At 42.5% G+C, this 20,000-nt stretch overlaps 3 protein-coding genes across 7 annotated transcripts in view; 1 reads left to right on the top strand and 2 right to left on the bottom strand.

Moving 5' to 3' along the window:
• LOC134100237 (cytochrome P450 2A5-like) overlaps window positions 1–5,545 on the bottom strand; it is a 7,229-nt gene extending 1,684 nt beyond the window's left edge. Inside the window, exons 1-8 of one of the 2 annotated variants that reach the window (XM_062553337.1) lie at window positions 5,390–5,545; window positions 5,013–5,218; window positions 4,071–4,233; window positions 2,670–2,819; window positions 2,015–2,175; window positions 1,382–1,558; window positions 1,135–1,276; window positions 834–1,021 (exon numbers count right to left, since the gene is read on the bottom strand). In XM_062553337.1, the coding sequence (XP_062409321.1) occupies window positions 834–1,021; window positions 1,135–1,276; window positions 1,382–1,558; window positions 2,015–2,175; window positions 2,670–2,819; window positions 4,071–4,233; window positions 5,013–5,186 (1,155 nt within the window). In that variant the 5' untranslated portion in view covers window positions 5,187–5,218; window positions 5,390–5,545. Of the gene's footprint in view, window positions 1–833; window positions 1,022–1,134; window positions 1,277–1,381; window positions 1,559–2,014; window positions 2,176–2,669; window positions 2,820–4,070; window positions 4,234–4,854; window positions 4,940–5,012; window positions 5,219–5,389 lie in introns of those variants that run through there. The other variant, XM_062553338.1, reaches the window with a different exon arrangement.
• A 2,903-nt stretch (window positions 5,546–8,448) lies between these two features.
• Window positions 8,449–16,565, top strand: LOC134100236 (cytochrome P450 2F3-like). 3 transcript variants are annotated; one of them, XM_062553336.1, is made up of 10 exons: window positions 8,449–8,546; window positions 9,539–9,744; window positions 10,828–10,990; window positions 12,550–12,699; window positions 12,870–13,030; window positions 13,782–13,958; window positions 14,046–14,187; window positions 14,312–14,499; window positions 15,617–15,758; window positions 15,959–16,565. In XM_062553336.1, exons 2-10 carry the CDS (start codon window positions 9,571–9,573, stop codon window positions 16,138–16,140), a joined length of 1,479 nt encoding a protein of 492 aa, XP_062409320.1. In that variant the 5' UTR covers window positions 8,449–8,546; window positions 9,539–9,570; the 3' UTR covers window positions 16,141–16,565. The 3 variants fall into 3 exon arrangements, with proteins under 3 accessions (XP_062409320.1, XP_062409318.1, XP_062409317.1); XM_062553334.1 differs by lacking the exon at window positions 8,449–8,546 and adding an exon at window positions 9,149–9,364 and having other exon boundaries at window positions 9,511–9,744; XM_062553333.1 differs by lacking the exon at window positions 8,449–8,546 and adding an exon at window positions 9,150–9,364.
• Window positions 16,566–18,131: 1,566 nt separating this feature from the next.
• LOC134100154 (serine/threonine-protein kinase/endoribonuclease IRE1-like) overlaps window positions 18,132–20,000 on the bottom strand; it is a 7,498-nt gene continuing 5,629 nt past the window's right edge. Inside the window, exons 10-11 of one of the 2 annotated variants that reach the window (XM_062553228.1) lie at window positions 18,856–18,939; window positions 18,132–18,760 (exon numbers count right to left, since the gene is read on the bottom strand). In XM_062553228.1, coding sequence (XP_062409212.1) covers window positions 18,465–18,760; window positions 18,856–18,939 — 380 coding nt within the window. In that variant the 3' untranslated portion in view covers window positions 18,132–18,464. The remainder of the gene's footprint in view (window positions 18,761–18,855; window positions 18,940–20,000) is intronic. The other variant, XM_062553229.1, reaches the window with a different exon arrangement.

Raw genomic sequence — 20,000 nt, 5'->3', positions numbered from 1 at the left:
TCTAGATAAAGAATGATGGAGCGGCAACAATGGGATAGTCTATCCAGTGCTAGTAATAGATCAGTGGGAACGAGTCTGGAGGATTGAGCATCGAGGATCGAAGAAGGATGTTGAGAGAGGCACTTAGAGTAAGCCCAGCACTGCTGTTAAAATTCAACAGTAAGGGGCTAATGAATACTGCTAGCACACAACACTAAGGGGCTAATGATTATAGGCTACTGACAGGAGGACAGCACTGCCCTTTCAGATCTTCAGTACCAAATTACCCAAATCAGATTCATATTTAGAAACAATTCATTTGGTAACACTTTATTTTAATGTGTCGCTGTTACAGTGTACCTACCCTATCAGGTACAGTGGTACAACCTGTGTAACCACATGTACTAGTATGTACTAACATTGTCATTGCATTACGTATTTGTGGGTACCTACGTGTAGTTGTTATATTGTAATACTGAGTGCTTTTACAAAAAGGTACCCACAAATACATAATGCAAGTACGATGCTAGTACATTTTAGTACATGTTGTTACACAGGTTGTACCACTGTACCTAATTAGGTGGGTACACTGTAACAGCAACACATTAAAATAAAGGGTTACCATTCATTTTAAGTATTATGTATTAGTATTACATATTGAGTTTATCAGAAATATTTTTTTTCTGCTAGCTGTGAAAGCACAAACACAGACAGTGAATGAAAGTCTAACTAGGTAATAAAAGTTAAACTACACTCTCATTAAGGATGTGTTGGAGATGAATGTGTTTACAGTAGATAAAGACAACACAGTTGGTGTTGTTTCCAACACATTGCTTTAAAGAGTGTAGGTGTACCTTAGGAATGGTGTAGCCCTTGAATGAGATGTCCTTGGTGGCCATGTGGGGGAGACTGAGGGGTACAATGTCTATATAGCGCTGAACTTCATGGATCACGGCATCAGTGAAGGGGAGGGACTTCCTGTCTTCCATTCGTGGGACACCGTGCTGGCCAAGCACTGAATCGATCTCCTTATGCACACGTTCTGCATGAATGAGGGAAAAACATATGTAGATATATAGATGTATGGACTGGAGCCATATGCACTTCAATACAAATGTCTCTCTCTCCCTCAGTGTGTGTGGGCTGTGGTCATACCTTGAATGTCCGGGTGCTTTATGAGTAATATGAAGGCAAGTCTGATGGTGGTGCTGGTGGTTTCAGTCCCAGCCATGAAAAGGTTCAATACTGTTGCTGCCAGGTTATCATAGTGGAACTCCGTGGTTGGGATATCTTTCTCCTAGTTAGTCAAAAGTTCATTATATTGACTCTTTTAGCACCTGAATAACAGAGTGTGTACAAAGACATGAAATAAAAGGTGTGCTATCTGCATTAAGCAACTGACCTGCTCGAGTCTGATGAGGAAACAGTCAATGAAGTCTCGAGGGTTGTCAGGGTCCAGAGTCTCCTTGTGCTGCTGGATCTTGTCTTTAATGAAGGCTTTCAGCTCGTCCATCTGTTTGAAGACCGTTTGATGGGGGCCAGGGAGGAGATCCATCAACATGGGAAAGGTGTTGTACAGCTGTAGGGGGGAGGGGGTATTGTACTGGTTACATGACATACTGGTGTCTCAACAAGTCATCAACTGAATATTGAACAAGACTGATTGGACTGACTGATGAGAGAGGAGAATAGTGTTTTTGTGTGAGACAAACATGCATATTAGTGGAAACATTCTGTCAAGATTGTTGGTCTTGGTTTAATAATAATGGTCTATGACCAACATTTTTGTCACCACTTCCTGCCTTCCCTTTTCTCTTTTTATTTCTATCCTTTCATCTTTATCAGCCTTACAGGCTCATCCCTCTCTACCCTACAGTGGGGATGCATTCTCCCATTCCCTCTGTTTTCTCTCTTTCCCTGTGTTTCTCTTGGTCTCTGTCCATCCTCTGTTTCCATATTTTCTCTCTGTCCTCTGTTTCTCTGCCTCTGTTCATCCTCTCCGTCCTTGTTTTCTCTTTTTCCCTCTTGTCCATACCAGACCCAAGGGGGTGCCCCCAAAGCGAACTGCAGCAGAGATGATCTGGAGAAGACGCTGGAAGTTGACGTCGTCATAGCTAAAGCGCTGTCCAAACACCAGAGCACAGATCACGTTGGACACGGCACGGCTCAGGAACAGCATGGGATCAAATGGAGCCGCTAAAGGAGAGAGAAAGAAAAAGAGATGACAAAAATTATAGTGGCCCTGTAGTGCCAAGCAAGACTATATTGCAAGTTCAAACAGGACTGCTGGAGGCATTTTCAAAAGAAGGGTGAAATTAAGGAAAAAATCTGGTAAAAATAACAAGAAACTGCCTTGTCCAAGATGTATTCACACATTAACACATGATGCATTTTGACAGGACAGCATGCAGGACTGCAAGATGATCCATACTCACTCAGATACACACTCACACTTGGTTTCTCTCAGGCTCTCCACACACACACATGCACACAGATAGACACACATACACACACTCACACTCTTTCTCATATTGATTTGTCTCAGGCTCTCCACATGCACACGTGCACACACACACACACACACACACACACTCACACTCACACTCACACTCACACTCACACACACACACACACACACACACACACACACACACACACACACACACACACACACACACACACACACTCACATTTGGTTTGTCTCAGGCTCTCCAGAAGGTGTGTGCTCTCCTCCTGAATCCACTCCTCCATCCTCTTGCGGCCCATCCCAAAGTCTCTGAGCGTGCTCAGTGTGAAGCGTCTCAGCTGGCGCAAGCGTTCACCGTTACTGAAGATCAAACCTGAGTGTGCACGAGACACATCAGTACAGTACTATATTAACACATCAGCAGCATACACAGGTAAACCAGTACAGTACAATGTTAACACATCATCAGCATACACATGTAAACCAGTACAGTACTATATTAACACATCATCAGCATACACAGGTAAACCAGTACAGTACTATATTAAGACATCATCAGCATACACAGGTAAACCAGTACAGTGCTATATTAAGACATCATCAGCATACACATGTAAACCAGTACAGTACTATATTAAGACATCATCAGCATACACAGGTAAACCAGTACAGTGCTGTATTAACATCAACACACACAGGTTAAACAGTATAGCAATATTTAAATTGACTAACACAGGTACAACAGTATGGTGCTAAACGACTAACAAGTGGAACCATGGTACTGCATTAATGATGTTTGATGTCTCTTCTGCAAGATCACCAGAGTTTCCTCCTCTGTAACACACTTAACCACACTAATAGTTAACTGAATCCATTACATATGACTTTCCCATCCTTATCCTCTGCAATGTGAATATCCACTTAGACAATCCTGACCCTGTGGCCATCTTGTCTCTGATACACTTGATAAAGTTCACAGTCGTCTGACTTACAAAGCTGCAAAAGAGCAGGAGCTCATGCTTCCATGAAACTGTGCCCCAGATATGCTAACACTTATGCCTCTGCACCTCACTGACTTCTGACTTTGTTTACAGTCAGCTCCACAAGTAGCTCTCAGAATAACCCTATGATCATTTCCCCCATGTTTCTTGCCGATAGCCAGTGTCCTCTATCCTCCAGATCTGCCCCTCTCACCTGTGACTGAATGATACCCTCTTTATGCTGCCTACTGGCCTGCTGAGAGACAAAACTATGGTGAAGCAGGCAAGCTCAACTCCCCCAAAATATAATGGCTTTGGGTGTGAGTTTAGAGAGACTTAAGATCAGATTCAAGATGAAAGGCTGCTCTCCCAAGCTTTTTCCTCATAAATCTACTTTTAATGGACCATGTCCACTAACACAAATGTGTTTTTCCTCATAAATCTACTTTTAATGGACCATGTCCACTGACACAAATGTGTTTTGGCCATCAGAAACAAAAGTAAACAATCTACCAACTTCACAAGCTACTAGTTGCTACTGTCCTTTTTTACAGTACAAGTGCATCGTCACTGCTGTAAAGAAGGATTTTTACAATGACAAAGATCCACAGTGCCACTGACACCTGAAAAGAAAGACAGCTCACCGTATCCTGTCAACAATCTCATGCCCAGAGGCGGTTGTGCCCTTCCTGCAAAGTCATCTGCCTGGTCCACCAGGGCCTCCTTTACAGTCTGGTACCCACTCAGAATCACTAAGTGCTGGGGTCCAAAATGCACAGAGATGACTGGGCCATACTGTTTACTCCACTAGTATGAGGGAGAGAGAACAACATGACCCTGAGTTGTTTAATACGTAACACTGCAAAAAGTGATATCTTACTCATTTGTATAATCTTATTTTAAAATCTAGTTTGTATTGTTTTTAGTATTAGGATACTTATTTTCAGTGTTCTTGTAAGATTATTTGACACAAAACATAACAAAACATTTAAAATCTTATTTTTCTTTATTTTCTTTATATCTTTCTTTAAATAATTTATCTGCCAATGGATTAAGGAAATGTTTTTTTTTTTTTAAAAAAGACTGAAGATCACTTGCCTTAAATCTTATCTTAAATTAAAGTTAACTTTCTTAATCCATAGGCAGTAAATGTACTTGTTTTTTATGTCTTAAGTCAAATAATCTTACAAGAAAGTTCAAAGTAAGTATCTTTATACTAAAAACAACACTATTTTGTTTATCTTAATATAAGATTAATTTATAACACTTGGAAAGATATCACCAAAGTCCTTTTAAGGCATCATATAAGTGTCTCTTATTTATAGTGCTAATACCTGATGCACAGATGTCAATATCACATTGCTAAAAGTTAAATGTTAATGTTGAATTAATTTTGCAGATGCGTTTATACAAATTGACATGACTCACAACGATTCAAGGTTCTTCAGGGACTCAAGCCTGGGAGGACCGGTTCGATTATCAGGCACCAGAGCTCCACCACACCCACATAGGACTAAGAGCATCCACCATCAAACGTGTATAAAATAATAAACAAACGCAGAATACAGTATGTGCATACAGCTCACCTTCATGAAGGTCCTATAGGGCGCTCTCCTGTCCACTTGGGTCAGGTTTCCCAGCAGGGGCAGCCCAGTGGGGCCTGGGGGCAGTGCACACCCCTGTGTCCCCCTCCTCCTCCAGAACAGCAGCAGCAGGAGCAGCACCAGGCCAGCTAGCAGCAGCACGCTGGACTCAGACATGACGCTCACACTTCCTCTACAGCCAGAGGCTCCTGTGAACAGGACGTAGATGCTGTTCGTCTATTATAAATTTGGGATGAGAATGTGGTGCCCTGCACTTTCTATTGGATGGCATGATAAAAGATGCATGGAACACTTTTAGATAGCTGTCAAATACATACTAGACCACCTCTGTGTTATTATGGATTTGCAATCAAACTCACCCCACAAAGGGTTAAGGCACCTTCCTCTCCCTGAAGGGGTGATTTCCCACACAGATGCCTTGGTCAGTGCTTCAACCTAATCAATTAGTCACTCTCTCTCTCATTCTTTCTCTCTGTCTATTTCTCTTATCTTTTTTTCTTCAATGCCTCTGGGTGTCTGTCTCTCACTCTCATAATCTCTCAAAGTTTTTATTGTGGACTGAGCGGTTTTATGCACTCTGTGACGAAAGAAGGCAGTGGGCAGAGTTACTATTAGCAGTGGGACAAAAGTAAACCTATACCGTATTCTCTGGAATAATGCGGCCCTTTAAACCTGTCAGCTCACCTTCAGCATTGGGATAGATGTAAATCATTACCGTAATCTCTGGAATAATGCACTCCTTTAACTCTTTTAGCTGGCCGTCAGCCTGTAAAGCCCTCAGTCCAAATTTCAACACAAAAGCAAGCCACACTGACAACAGCCTAGCAGCATCTCCAAAATTAGAAGAATGGTTGATTGAGAAATCACTGGGAAAATGTATGAAGCCAACAGAGATTCTAAAGACATTTTCTGGCAGCCACTTGCCATTACTGATATAAAACTAAGCTAATAAAACTAAAAAAGTATGAGATATGAAAAAAAAATGAAGTATGAAGTACACATGTTTTAGTTAATTTATGCAGACCTAAACAAAATGCAGCCATTTTTTTTTATCTCTGACAGACATGAGTAGGAAGATTAGAAATCCTGACCCCCAGGCTACCTGCCTGCAATGTTGACAGCGGTGGTGATCTTTGTGCAGAGAGGCAGCTCTCACCTTTGCACACACCCCCAATTAGCCTGCAGTCCATATCTCAAAATCGAAACAAACTAACTTCACACAAATGTGGGCCTTTCCTTTTTCAGCATTGTAAATGGCCCATTAAAGAGAGGAAGGTTCACCTGGGGTCATTGGATTTATCTCTAGTCTGCACCACTGAAATAGCCTGGCTAGCGCCTACCACTTCTCAAATGAGATGTGGTCTGGCAACCAAACATTAATTTTCTCATATTTGACCAAATCTGTCTAGATCCAGATCTGTTTTTTGGGCACCGTGGATGTCTATCATATGCGTCTGTGCATAGCTCATAATAGGCTTGCTTTCCCCCCTTTTCTGTGATTCTTGAAAAAAACAGAAGTAACCATATCAATCGATCTTGTTTGGAAATTTCAGCTCTATCCTGCATTTGGAGAGCACGTGCCATGCCCCCTTTTCTTTGCCCATTCATTTCCACAATTCCACATTTAGTTCACTCCATTTCCAACTAATTATAATAACTTGAATGTCCAGGTGCTTCATGAGTGTCATGAGGGCATATCTAGTGGTGCTGGCACTCACCAGTGTTGGGGAGTAACGAATTGTGTAATGTATTGTGTTAACCCTCATGTTGTCCTTGGGGTCAATTTGACCCCAAGCCATGTTTAACATCATAAAATATATGGTTAACTTTTTTTGTTTTGCTTCAAGTTTCATGACTTTTCCTCATTTGAAGGGTACAACAGAGTAAACATGAAATTTGCACAAAAAATTTTTTCCAATGTCCTGTAAAAAAAATAGTTACGTTGGTGGTATTGGGGTCAATTTGACCCCATTTTTATTAAACATGAGGTAAATTAATATTTGACACAATATGAATATTATTATTGTAATAGTATGAGAACATGTACTTATTATCATTATTACATAAACAAGTACATATTACATATCAGTTATTTTGGCAGGTCTGAAAAAGTCCAAAAACTCAGCCTTTGGGCTGTTGATACTGGATTGGCCATATTGCCAGCCAGGGTTCCAGGGTTCATAAAGGAGTGTGGGGGGCTGGGATTGTTTTGTAGGGCTTTTGATGGTGGTTATTACACTCTTGTTAAGTACCTACCACAAAAAAAACTGGGTAAAAAAAATAATTTCAATCATTTTTTGAGAGTTTTGTTAGCTGGGGTCAAATTGACCCCAAGGATAACGAACGTCGGTAAGATTTGAGGACAATATGAGGGTTAAGGGTAATGCATGAATTCATTATGATTCATGTGCAGAAAAATAAATCATCATGATCATCATGGTCATGCTTAATAAACCATAGTTCATAATGATGTAGCCACCATACTTAATGCTTTAGTTGATGCGTTGTTCATGAGGTCATGAATGGCATATGGTGAACTCATGTCAATTCCTGATGATTCATGAGATATTAAGCATTAGGTAATGCATAAATCATGAATGAATTCATGATGATTCATGTACCCTTACCGCAAAGTGTTACCATAATAATTTGTGAAGGGGAAAATAGCATGTAGTCTAATTATATCATAGCATAATGGCTTATTGAACTGTGAAAGGAAGGGTAGCATATAGGCTAATCTTGTCTCTGTGTTGCCACATGATCTTATTAATTTCAAATGTAAAGTGAACAGGCAAAAAAAGAGGAAAAAATGCATGGTATGGTGATCTCTACCCTGCATAAGGGTTAAAGCCAGCCTTCCCAAACACTTGAGACCAAAGCCAGGCTACCTGTCTTGACCTTTGTGCAAACAGCACAGGCAGTGCTCACCTTTGCACACACACACACACACACACACACACACACACACACACACTCTCTCTCTCTCTCTCTCTCTCTCTCTCTCTCTCTCTCTCTCTCTCACACACACACACACACACACACACTCTCTCTTTCTCTCTCACACACACACACACTCTCTCTCTCTCTCTCTCTCTCTCTCACACACACACACACACACACACACACACACACACACACACACACACACACACACACTTTTATTGCCTTTTATGCTCCAGTGTGTTCAGAGGTGAGAGAATCCCAGGTGAACCTTCCTCTCTTTATGGTGTTGGAGAAAGGCCCACATTGCTGTGAGGTTGGTTTGTTTTGATTCTGAGATATGGACTGCAGGCTGGTTGGGGGTGTGTGCAAAGGTGAGAGCTGCCTCTCTGCACAAAGATCACCAAAGCTGTCAACATTGCAGGCAGGAAGACTGGGGGTCAGGAGTTCTGATCCTCCTACATATTTCTGTGAGAGACCAAACTAGCTACATTTTGTTTTGGCCTGTATAAATGAAATAAAACATCCAGGGCACTGACAATATGAGTGTCCTTTCTGTCACAGTGAGATGACAAGGTGGGTGATGAACAAGGATGTCTATTTAGGATAATGAGGAAGGTGCTCAGTCAGTATTACTGTATGTAAGTCATTATTTTATCTCTTCAATTTAACACTTTAATACATTTTCATCTTTCATATGTATTGTTTTAGTTTTACGTATATTCATAATGCCACATGGCTGTCTAGAACATGTCTTTGGAATGTCAGTTGGTTTCAAACGTTTTTCCCAGTTTATATCCATTTGAGGTCTGACATGATTTCTCATTCAACCATGCTCCTAGTTTTGGAGATGCTGATAGTCTATTGACAGTGTTGCTTGCTTATGTGTTGACATTTGCACTGAGGGCTTAAAAGGGAACAATATTCCAGAGATTAAGGTATTTACTGTACTTACCTCTGTCCTACTGCTGAACGTGTGCTGACAGGTTTAAAGGGGTGCATTATGCCAGAGATTACGGTACTGCTTTACCTCTGTCCTACTGCTGAAGGTGTGCTGACAGGTTTAATGGGGTGCATTATGCCAGAGATTACGGTACTGCTTTACCTCTGTCCTACTGCTGATAGCAACTCTGCCCACTGGCTCCTTTCATCAGAGAGCACATAAAACCTCTCAGTCAACAATCAAAACATAGAGAGGGTACCAGAGTGAGAGACAGAGGCATTGAAGAAAAAAAATAAGGAGAAATAGAGAGACAGAGAAAGAGGGAGAGAGAAAGAGAGAGAGAAAGAGGGAGAGAGACAGAGAGTAATTGATTAAGTTGACGCACTGACCAAAACATCTCTGTGGGAAATCAGCCCTTCAGGTAGAGGAAGGTGCCTTGAACCTTTGTGGGGTGAGTTTGATTGCAAATCCATAATAACACAGAGGTGGTCGAGTGTGTATTTGACAGCTATCTAAAAATGTACCATACATCTTTTATCATGCCATCCAATAGAAAGTGCAGGGCACCACATTCTCATCACACATTTATAATCTTAGACGAACAGCATCTACGTCCTGTTCACAGGAGCCTCTGACTGTAGAGGAAGTGTGAGCGTCATGTCTGAGTCCAGCGTGCTGCTGCTAGCTGGCCTGGTGCTGCTCCTGCTGCTGCTGTTCTGGAGGAGGAGGGGGACACAGGGGCGTGCACTGCCCCCAGGCCCCACTGGGCTGCCCCTGCTGGGAAACCTGACCCAAGTGGACAGGAGAGCGCCCTATAGGACCTTCATGAAGGTGAGCTGTATGCACATACTGTATTCTGCGTTTGTTGATTATTTTACGTTACTTTACGATGGTTTTAAGTTTGATGGCGGATGCTCTTAGACCTATTTGGGTGTCCTCCCAGGCTTGAGTCCCTGAAGAACCTCGGACCGTTGTGAGTCCGTGTCACTTTGTATAAAAGCATCAGTGTTATGATCAGGCGCACTGGCCACAACATCAAATTACCGAAAAGTCACTTGGGCAAGTTTGTCTGGGTATATTAAATAATAAGGTAAATTATAAAACAGAACATGGGAGATAAACTGCAACAGAAAAGGAAAACTGTTGGAAGGCCAACAACAGACGTGGTCACCAGAACCAAAGTCTCCTCCGACTGCACGGCTGCCCAGATAATTAAAGGGGTGGCTCCACCCACTCCTAACAGGTCGCACCTGCACATAATTAGGTACAAAACACAGAGATGGGGAAACTACACCACACCAGGGTAATGGAGGGACGGAACAATCAGCTAAGTATAAGTCAACTTTAACTTTTAACCTTGTGAAAAAGTAGTGTCCATCATCTTGTTTTTTTTTTTTTTTTTTTTTTTTTTAAAGATAAAACAGTCATTATAATGTCAATCATGCCATTGGGCAGGTGGCAACCCTTGTACAAAACCAGCTCTGAGATGGCAAAATCCAGACACACAGTGCTCACTGCTATCTCCTTTGGCCCATGTTTTCACTGATGTTCCCAAGCTACAAGATGCCCTACTTAATGTCAGCTATTCTGGAGCTAGAAAAAGTCATGTACAACGGGGTGCGTACCTCACCACTAATATCCTACCCAGGAGAGTAACATATGAACACATCAGAATACAATAAGAATACCCCAGAATTCTACAGTAAGCATCATTATACTAAAAACAATACTAACTAGAAGTTTGTATTTTGAAGTAAGATTATAAAACGTAAAAAAAGTAAGATATCACTTTTTGCGGTGTTGTACTTAGCAGTGTCTGCATTTAGCCGATTTAACCACTCAGGGTCTTGTTACTTCAGAACAGGGCCAATCAGTTTAACATAAATACTAAACATTCTTTCTCCCTCATCCTAGTGGAGTAAGCAGTATGGGCCAGTCATCTCTGTGCATTTTGGACCCCAGCACTTAGTGATTCTGAGTGGGTACCAGACTGTAAAGGAGGCCCTGGTGGACCAGGCAGATGACTTTGCAGGAAGGGCACAGATACCTTTGGCCATGAAATTGTTGAAAGGATATGGTGAGTACTCTGGTCATTTACATTTACGTTTATTCAGTGAGCAGTGTTTTATCCAAACTGTTAAAACATTCATGCAGTTTCACTTTTTGGGAGGTGATTGACCATTTGGCTGTGATTTTCACATCCAGAATAATACATTTGAGACACATTATTCTGAGCTTATAATGGGTCTCAAAAGTTAAGTAGGAACGAGATGGGTGCACATGCCCCTCTTCCGTTAATGGGCATGATGCCACTGATGCTGATATTAATATAGTACTGTGCTGGTTTAACTGTGTATGCTCATGTGTGTTAATACAGTACTGTACTGGTTTACCTGTGTATGCTGATGATCTGTTGATATATACTGTACTGGTTTACCTGTGTATGCTGATGATCTGTTGATATATACTGTACTGGTTTACCTGTATATGCTGATGTGTGTTAATACAGTACTGTACTGGTTTACCTGTGTATGCTGATGATCTGTTGATATATACTGTACTGGTTTACCTGTGTATGCTGATGCTGATATTAATATAGTACTGTGCTGGTTTACCTGTGTATGCTGATGTGTGTTAATACAGTACTGTGCTGGTTTACCTGTGTATGCTGATGTGTGTTAATACAGTACTGTGCTGGTTTACCTGTGTATGCTGATGTGTGTTAATACAGTACTGTACTGGTTTACCTGTGTATGCTGATGTGTGTTAAAGGAATACGCCACCCAAAAATGAAATTAAGCTAGTCTCAGTCACCCCCAGAGTTAGAACAGTGAAAAAAACCCGGTTAAAATCCGTCCGGGCATTCTCCTGCTTTGCTTTCGAACGAGACTATTACCTAGGCAGATCTTTACTTGGAACTATATTCAGCCTCATCGCCGACGAAGCACCGCTAGCTAGGCGCAAAGTTCTCACGTAGCAGTCTTGTAAACTCCCAACTTCTAGATTCGACTGGAACTTCACGGGATGGGATTCAAGTGGTGCTACGTGAGAACTTTGCGCCTAGCTAGCGGTGCTTCGTCGGCGATGAGGCTGAATATAGTTCCAAGTAAAGATCTGCCCAGGTAATAGTCTTGTTCGATTTTGCATTATGATTTGTACTCGTTTTGAACACACGGCTCCCAAGATATATTTAGAAAAAAATGTAGACGTCTTGGCCATTTTTTGGAGGACGTGCTCACTGACACCCTTCATCTACAGCAACTGTGCTAAGCTAAAGCTAAAATCGCTGCTCCAAAAGCAGGAGAATGCCCGGACGGATTTTAACCGGGTTTTTTTCACTGTTCTAACTCTGGGGGTGACCGAGACTAGCTTAATTTCATTTTTGGGTGGCGTATTCCTTTAATACAGTATACTGTACTGGTTTATGCTGATGATCTGTTGATATATACTGTACTGGTTTACCTGTGTATGCTGATGATGTGTTGATATAGTACTGGACTGGTTTACCTGTGTATGCTGATGATGTGTTAATATAGTACTGTACTGGTTTACTGGTGTGTATGCTGATGATGTGTTAATATAGTACTGTACTGGTTTACTGGTGTGTATACTGATTTATCTCCCATTCACCCTCAGGTTTGATCTTCAGTAACGGTGAGCGCTGGCTCCAGCTGAGACGCTTCACACTGAGCACGCTCAAAGACTTTGGGATGGGGCGCAAGAAGATGGAGCAGTGGATTCAGGAGGAGAGCACACACCTGCTGGAGAGCCTGAGACAAACCAAGAGTGAGAGAGAGATTGTGTGTGTGTGTGTGTGTGTGTGTGTTTGTGTGTGTGTGTGTGTGTGTGTGTGTGTGTGTGTGTGAGTGAGAGAGAGGACAGAGAGAAAGTGGTGCTTGCCACTACAGGACCAGTGTTCTTTCTCTCATCCCTCTTTTTCTCTCTCTCTCCTTCAGTGGCTCCATTTGACCCCATGTTTGTCCTGAGCCGTGCCGTGTCCAACGTGATCTGTGCTCTGGTGTTTGGGCAGCGCTTTAGCTATGACGACGTCAACTTCCTGCGTCTTCTCCAGATCATCTCTTCTGTGGCTCGCTTTGGAAGCAGCCCCTGGGGACCGGTATGGACAAGAGGGAATAAGAGAAACCAAAGAAAGAGAGGATGGACAGAGAGAGTAACAGAGTGAATAGGGAAAATGAGGAAAGAGAGAAAACAGTGGTAAATGGAGAGGATTGGAAATAATCGGCCTCACCACAGTTGGGTAGAGACGGATAAGCCTGTCAAGGCTAATAAAGATGAAAGGATAAAAAGAAAAAGGGAAAAGAAAAGGGAAAGACTAGGCTGGGTAAACCCTGCCTGATCTGCCGGCGATTTGGATTTCGCCCTGCAGCTCTAGACTAGAACCTGCACATCTATCTCTCCTGCTTCCTGTCCATGTTTGCTGGGTCCAATCAAAAACTAGCTTATCCAAGAGGCGCACCTGGATCGTTATTCTGACTTGTTGAAGGACTATCCAACAGTGTTCAGAGTCATCTGAACTATGCCCACTGATCACTCCTCTTGTGCAGTAGAAATATAACGCTGACTCCCCAGACTAATGTTGAATCTTAGAAGATTGAGCTTAGTATAGTGATAGCCAGACTAGGGAAAGACAGTAAGTGGTGAAGCTAAAATGTTGGTAATAGACCATTATTATTAAACAAAGACAGTCTCGACAAAATGTTTACACTAATATGCATGTTTGTGTCACACAAATACATAGTCCTCCTTTGTCATCAGTCAATAAAATCAGTCTTGTTCAATATTCAGTTGATGACTTGTAGAGACACCAGTATGTCATGTAAGCCAGTATAATACCCCCTACCCCCCAGCTGTACAACATCTTTCCCACGTTGATGGATCTCCTACCTGGGCCCCATCAAACGGTCTTCAAACTGATGGACGAGCTGAAAGCCTTCATTAAAGACAAGATCCAGCAGCACAAGGAGACTCTGGACCCAGACAACCCTCGAGACTTCATTGACTGTTTCCTCATCAGACTCGAGCAGGTCAGTTGCTATGCAGATACAGCGTTTGTACAAACGCTGTTATTCAGGTGCTAAAAGAGTCAATATAATTAACTTTTGTCCAACTAGGAGAAAGATATCCCAACCACGGAGTTCCACTATGATAACCTGGCAGCAACAGTCTTGAACCTTTTCCTGGCTGGGACTGAAACCACCAGCACCACCATCAGATTTGCCTTGATGATACTCATAAAGCAACCGGACATTCAAGGTATGACCACAGCCCAGACACACTGAGGGAGAGAGAGACATTTGTATTGAAGTGCATATGGCTCCAGTCCATACATATATATAATGCAGGATGAATTTGATCTGTTTTTCCCTCATTCATGCAGAACGCGTGCATAAGGAGATCGATTCAGTGCTTGGCCAATACGGTGTCCCACGAATGGAAGACAGGAAGTCCCTCGCCTTCACTGATGCCGTCATCCATGAAGTTCAGCGCTATATGGACCTCGTACCCCTCAATATCCCCCACATGGCCACCAAGGACATCTCATTCAAGGGTTACACCATTCCTAAGGTACACCTAGTTTTACTTTAATCACCCAGTTTTATTTTTATTCACTGTTTGTGTTTGTTTTCACAGCTAGCAGGAAAGAAGACTATTTCTAATAAACTCAGGGCCAGATGTACTAAGACAGCGCTAATACCGAGTTTTCGTATGCGCAGAATGCGAATGCTGTGCTTTACTATATTGCGTGGAATTTACTAAGCTGTCACTTCAATACGTTAACAGCGTTCATCACCGCCCGCCCCCGCCCCCTCTACAACGCCAATTGCGTGTGCAGAGCTGAACCACAAGTGCAGTTGAATATTGCAACATTAAAAATAATCAAAGTTTAGCGATCTTAGATGATACGAAGATGTCAATGAGCAGCGACAGACAGAGTAGGCCTAGTAGTTCTACTAATCCACTTAAAAAAATACTTGAACTATTTACTGCACGTAGACTAGGGCTGACTTAATACTTAGTCTAACAGATTGAGTAGTGTGGGTTATGTCGTGTAAGAGACAATACGATATTAGAGAGCCAAACGAAAGTTAAGGTTGCTTTTGACATAGTACAATGAAGTAAAACTGATGCTCTGAATACTGATTCAGCTGTCTCTAAAATGTTTTCTAAGAGACGCAGTCAACCGCAATTTGGATTAGTTTTTCAACACAAAATAGACGTGCGCTGTTTTCATACATATGGCGGAATACTAAATCAATTGCTATTAGCACCTCTCCTCCCCTGTTCTTGCGTGTTACACCCATTTTCAGCTGATCCGCCCAGGAATTAATATGCATGACACGGAAAAGCGCAACTAGCCATTCTCAGCTCCCACGGCAGGCAGTCATTGTGGCCTGTTTGTACATATCCTCCACATGTTTATACGTGCACGTTACGCCTGAAATGGGCGCAAAACGTTTGTACATCTGGCCCATAGTATGTAATACTGATACAAATTGGTACAGGAGATCTGAAAGGGCAGCCCATGATGTCCTCCTGTCAGTAATAATCATTAGCCCCTTAGTGTTGGGTGCTAGCAGCACTGTTTAACCCTTTAGTGTTGGGTGTTAGCAGTAGCACTGGGGTCACTCTAAAACAGCCCAGTGTTCATACTTCCTGATCCCTAACCTCTGACCCCTTGCAGGGCACCACGATCCTTCCCATGCTGCACTCTGCACTCAGGGACGAGGACCAATGGGAGAAGCCCTGGACCTTTAACCCTGACCACTTCCTGGAGAACGATGGCAGTTTCAAGAAGAACCCAGCATTCCTTCCCTTCTCTGCAGGTACTGTAGGAGGGTGGAGTGAATTTTCAATCTTGGACGCATATTAGAGAGAGAAACTCTCTTTGTCTCTTCCAATTCATCCATCCAAGTCTACAGATGATCAATCATGACTACAGTAAATGTTATCTGTGTGTATATGTTTGTGTGTGTGTGTGTGTGTGTGTGTGTGTGTGTGTGTGTGTGGGCGCGCGCATTCTCAGGTAAACGGGTGTGTGCAGGTGAGTCATTGGCACGGATGGAGCTCCTGATCTTTCTGGTGTCCATACTGCAGCAGTTCCACCTCAGCACCTCTGGAGGCCCATCCAGCATTAACATCAGCCCAGAGCTCAGCAGCTTCGCCAATCTGCCTCACCAATACCAGCTCATTGTCACCCCCCGCTGACCAACAGTGGTACTGCAGCTCAGAACCACAAAGTTCTGTCCTATACCTGAAGAATGAAGAAAAAACTGCATAGTGTGTTAGGGCACTAGCATGCACAATAACACTAATAACTCATCATGCAGCAATTTCTTGAATGACATTGATAAATTATGGTCGGATGATGATAAACCTTTTTGTCTTGTTGTCAATGTGATGTGATGAGTTTACTATGTAAATGCTTTCTAAAGAACAATGCGCTAGGCAGCGCTACTTTGTATTTACTTTGTAAGTGACACATTATTTTGCATGGAGGGCTTTTTATTTTGCAAGACAGTAGATATGTGTAGTTTCTAGTTTTGTTCTGTTGCCCAACATTGTGACAGTGTAAAGAAAACAAATGTTTCTACATTGTGCAAGAAAAAATGACCAATATACAGTAAAACACCCCTGTGCACGACTGTACATCTTTCTTTACATCCTGATATTCTGTCTGTCAGGTCACATATTATGTGTACAGCATGCTAGACAGACTAGTTATGACAGCTAGTTTAACACATGTGCATGTAATGACACAAGCGGTGAAATAAGTTTGTTTATGGGGTAAATGGGGACTATTCAGCAGGGAACCTGTATAGTGCCTTTTGTCCAACATGACATTTGTTAGGGAATACCCACCGCAGCAGAAGCGCCGAAACGCTACCACGCACTACCGTACTCCCAGCCACCGGCTACAGTCTAGTCTAGGGGGAACTTACCTAAGTGTGATACTACCTGCCATGGGTCCCTAACCTAAGTGTAGCATATCGTGTCAGTCAGTGGGTAGGAAGCTAATTGTGGATGGAAAAGGGACCAGAGAGGCAGGCCTCCACCAGCTTACCTCGAGTTCCGGCCAACCCGAGCTAACAGGTCCCGCAGCCGACCAGCCCAAGCGCTGATCTCGCGAAGTTCACAGGGGTAGTCGATGTCGCACAGTCCCAATACGTCCTAGTAAGTCCTACACACGGCCGTCGAGGCCCAGTCCCACTGTCCAAGACTCACCCAGCCGCAGAGTCCTCAGGAACACGTCCAACACGCCGAGACCCCCCGCCATTCCACACCTGAGCTGCTTTATTAGTTTAATGAGCCCCTGAGTAGGCCCTGAGGTACACCGAGGTGAGCCAACGCGCCCTTTCTGGTGGATGGGATGTGGAAATGACAGTGTTGTGTCTAATCTGTGTGTGCCTATCCTAACACATTAGACATTGTAAATGTAAACATCAGCAGACATTTGCACAAAATCAGTTGCATGGATGCACTAAAACATTGCTATTTGTTCAAGATGGGGAGAAACTACTGTGCTCAAGTGATAAGATGATAATGAAGTTTGAGCAAACAGTTTTGAGAATTTCGAGATTTTGATTTGAGAAGAGAAAAACTGTAATTGCCTTACTTTCCTTGCAGAAAATAATTATCTCTTGCTCTGTCTTTTGTCTTGAAAAATATAGAAATTGATTTTTAAAAAATCAAAACTGTGATTCTATCCATCTCTAGAACAAAACCAGTTGACTCTGACACTATAAATGGCAACATTTGCGATACTCCTGTGCATGGAAAGGTTTCCAGCGATGTTTGGGACTTGGAGAGAAGGGAGAGATAAGACTATTCATTGTTGGCTCTAGTTCACCATTTACAAAGACAAACCTCGTCAGAACTAACAACATATAGTGACTTCCATCAGGACTCAGTTCTTCCTTTCTTCTCTGCCAGTATGAACATGTTTTATATACCAACCACAACTATCAGGGCCCATGGGGCTACTGTTCTGCACATATTGTTCATTGTTTCATTGTTTTACTAAACATCGAATATTAAACTTTATTTGCTTATGTTTTGCCAGTCTATGTGTGATGAATCATGGCACAAAAGTGTGTGATTGTGTGTGTTTATCAAGTAAGCAGGGTGGATGGGTGAATCAGTGGCGGTCAATGATGACTGTAAATGTCATTATATTAGGAGTCCAGGCCAATTTTACAAATACTTATAAAACGTTTATTTGAATTGATAACAAAATCATATGAACAGACGTTCAACTTATTCGCTGTTCAACCACTTTTAAATTATCAGTGCAACTTACATTATATGTATTTTCAATCAATTTTATGTTTGTCTGCTGCAAGTAATTTGTTTTGTTAAAAGATATACAGTATGCAGTGTTTCTCTGCATATTTTCTTCTTTTTTTCTGTTCACAGAGCCTATGGGTTCAAATATGACATTAGCCCTCAAGCTCCTGAACCAGTTATGGATCCCCCTCATTTAGAACCTCATAGAACACTTGTTGGAGTATTCCGCTTGTCCTGGTTAAGATTCAGTTGGTTCCTTCCAGGTCGTTCATGAGAACAGGATCGGCCTCCTTTAGAACCTCGTAGAACAACCGTTGGGCTATGGCTCCCTTGTTCTGTATCATAGTTAGCAGAACATAGTTCCGTTCCGCTCTGGTGGATTTGCTCTCCACCTGCTCCCGCTCAAGGTCATTAAGAACCCGCCCCTTCTGGAGCGGAATCAGGATGGAGGTGAGGGCAGAGGGAAGACGCGTCTCCAGAGTCCCCTTGTGGTTGGAGAAGAATTCCTGCCCTGGATTGGGATGCCTTGATGGTGCAGACGCTGGAGGGGGAAAAAAACACCTGTAATCAGAATGTGTCTTTGTCAAGACACATACTGTACATTGACTTGCTTATATCTTATTTTGTGTTCATTACCATCAATATGATTTGTGACACTGTCATCTCCTTGCAATTGGTTGTAAGGCACTGAAGGGCCCACAGTTTGACTGTTGCTCTGGCCTTAACAATTACAGTCAACAAAATAATACTGTCACAAACACAATCACTTCATCATTAATACAGTCATATACACAACCACCAGTTTATACGGTAGTCATACCTATAGCAATATATGTGTATCGGCCCTAGATTGCATGTGTTGAACAGGGCATTTTTGTATAATAACGGATGTTTCAAATCAAGTTCACAATATGTTTGGAAAGAACTGGTGTTCTCCTTCAGCTTTTTAGTATCCCACTAATGCAACATACATTTCCACATACTGTATCCAAATTGCTCTCTCCATGAATGTATCTCATCATAATATGGATAAAGACATCATCCATCGTTAAGATAGCGAGGGTGTTCCCTGAGGTAGACAAGTGATATACACCATGGCCCAGAGGACTTAGAATTTGGTGCTGATGAGGATGCTGATTAATAATGAAGATGTCACAGCAAATCCTCCATACAAATGTGTGTGTTTATGTGTGTGTGTGTGTGTGTGTGTGTGTGTGTGTGTGTGTGTGTGTGTGTGAATAGAAGAATAGAATAGAATATATACTTTTTTGATCCCGTGAGGGAAATTCAGTTCTCTGCATTTAACCCAATTTAACCGAATTAGTGAACACACAGCACACAGTGAACACACAGTGAGGTGAATCACACAACCCAGAGCAGTGAGCTGCCTGCCCAACCAGCGGCGCTCGGGGAGCAGTGAGGGGTTAGGTGCCTTGCTCAAGGGCACTTCAGCCGTGGTGGACTGGTCGGGGATCGAACCGGCAACCCTCCGGTTACAAGCCCGATGCGCTAACCAGTACACCACGGCTGCCCCAAAACGGTTAGAAAATTCAATCGATATATGATTCTGTATTTCGCTCCTGCCAAGATGTGAACACGGGTCTCCGGCGTTGCAGACAGGAGTGTTAACGCTGCGCCACTTGACATTGTGTGTGTGTGTGTAGAATGTGTGTGTGTGTGTGTGTGTGTAGAATTTACTGCTAAATTTACTTGATGAGTTGGAATATGAGTTTGTCTAAATATTTTACAACCATATATTGACTTGCTTATGTCTTATTTAG

Source organism: Sardina pilchardus, chromosome 13 (assembly GCF_963854185.1).
Source record: "Sardina pilchardus chromosome 13, fSarPil1.1, whole genome shotgun sequence".
Taxonomy (NCBI): domain Eukaryota; kingdom Metazoa; phylum Chordata; class Actinopteri; order Clupeiformes; family Clupeidae; genus Sardina; species Sardina pilchardus.
This window is presented reverse-complemented; position numbering and strand designations above follow the sequence as displayed.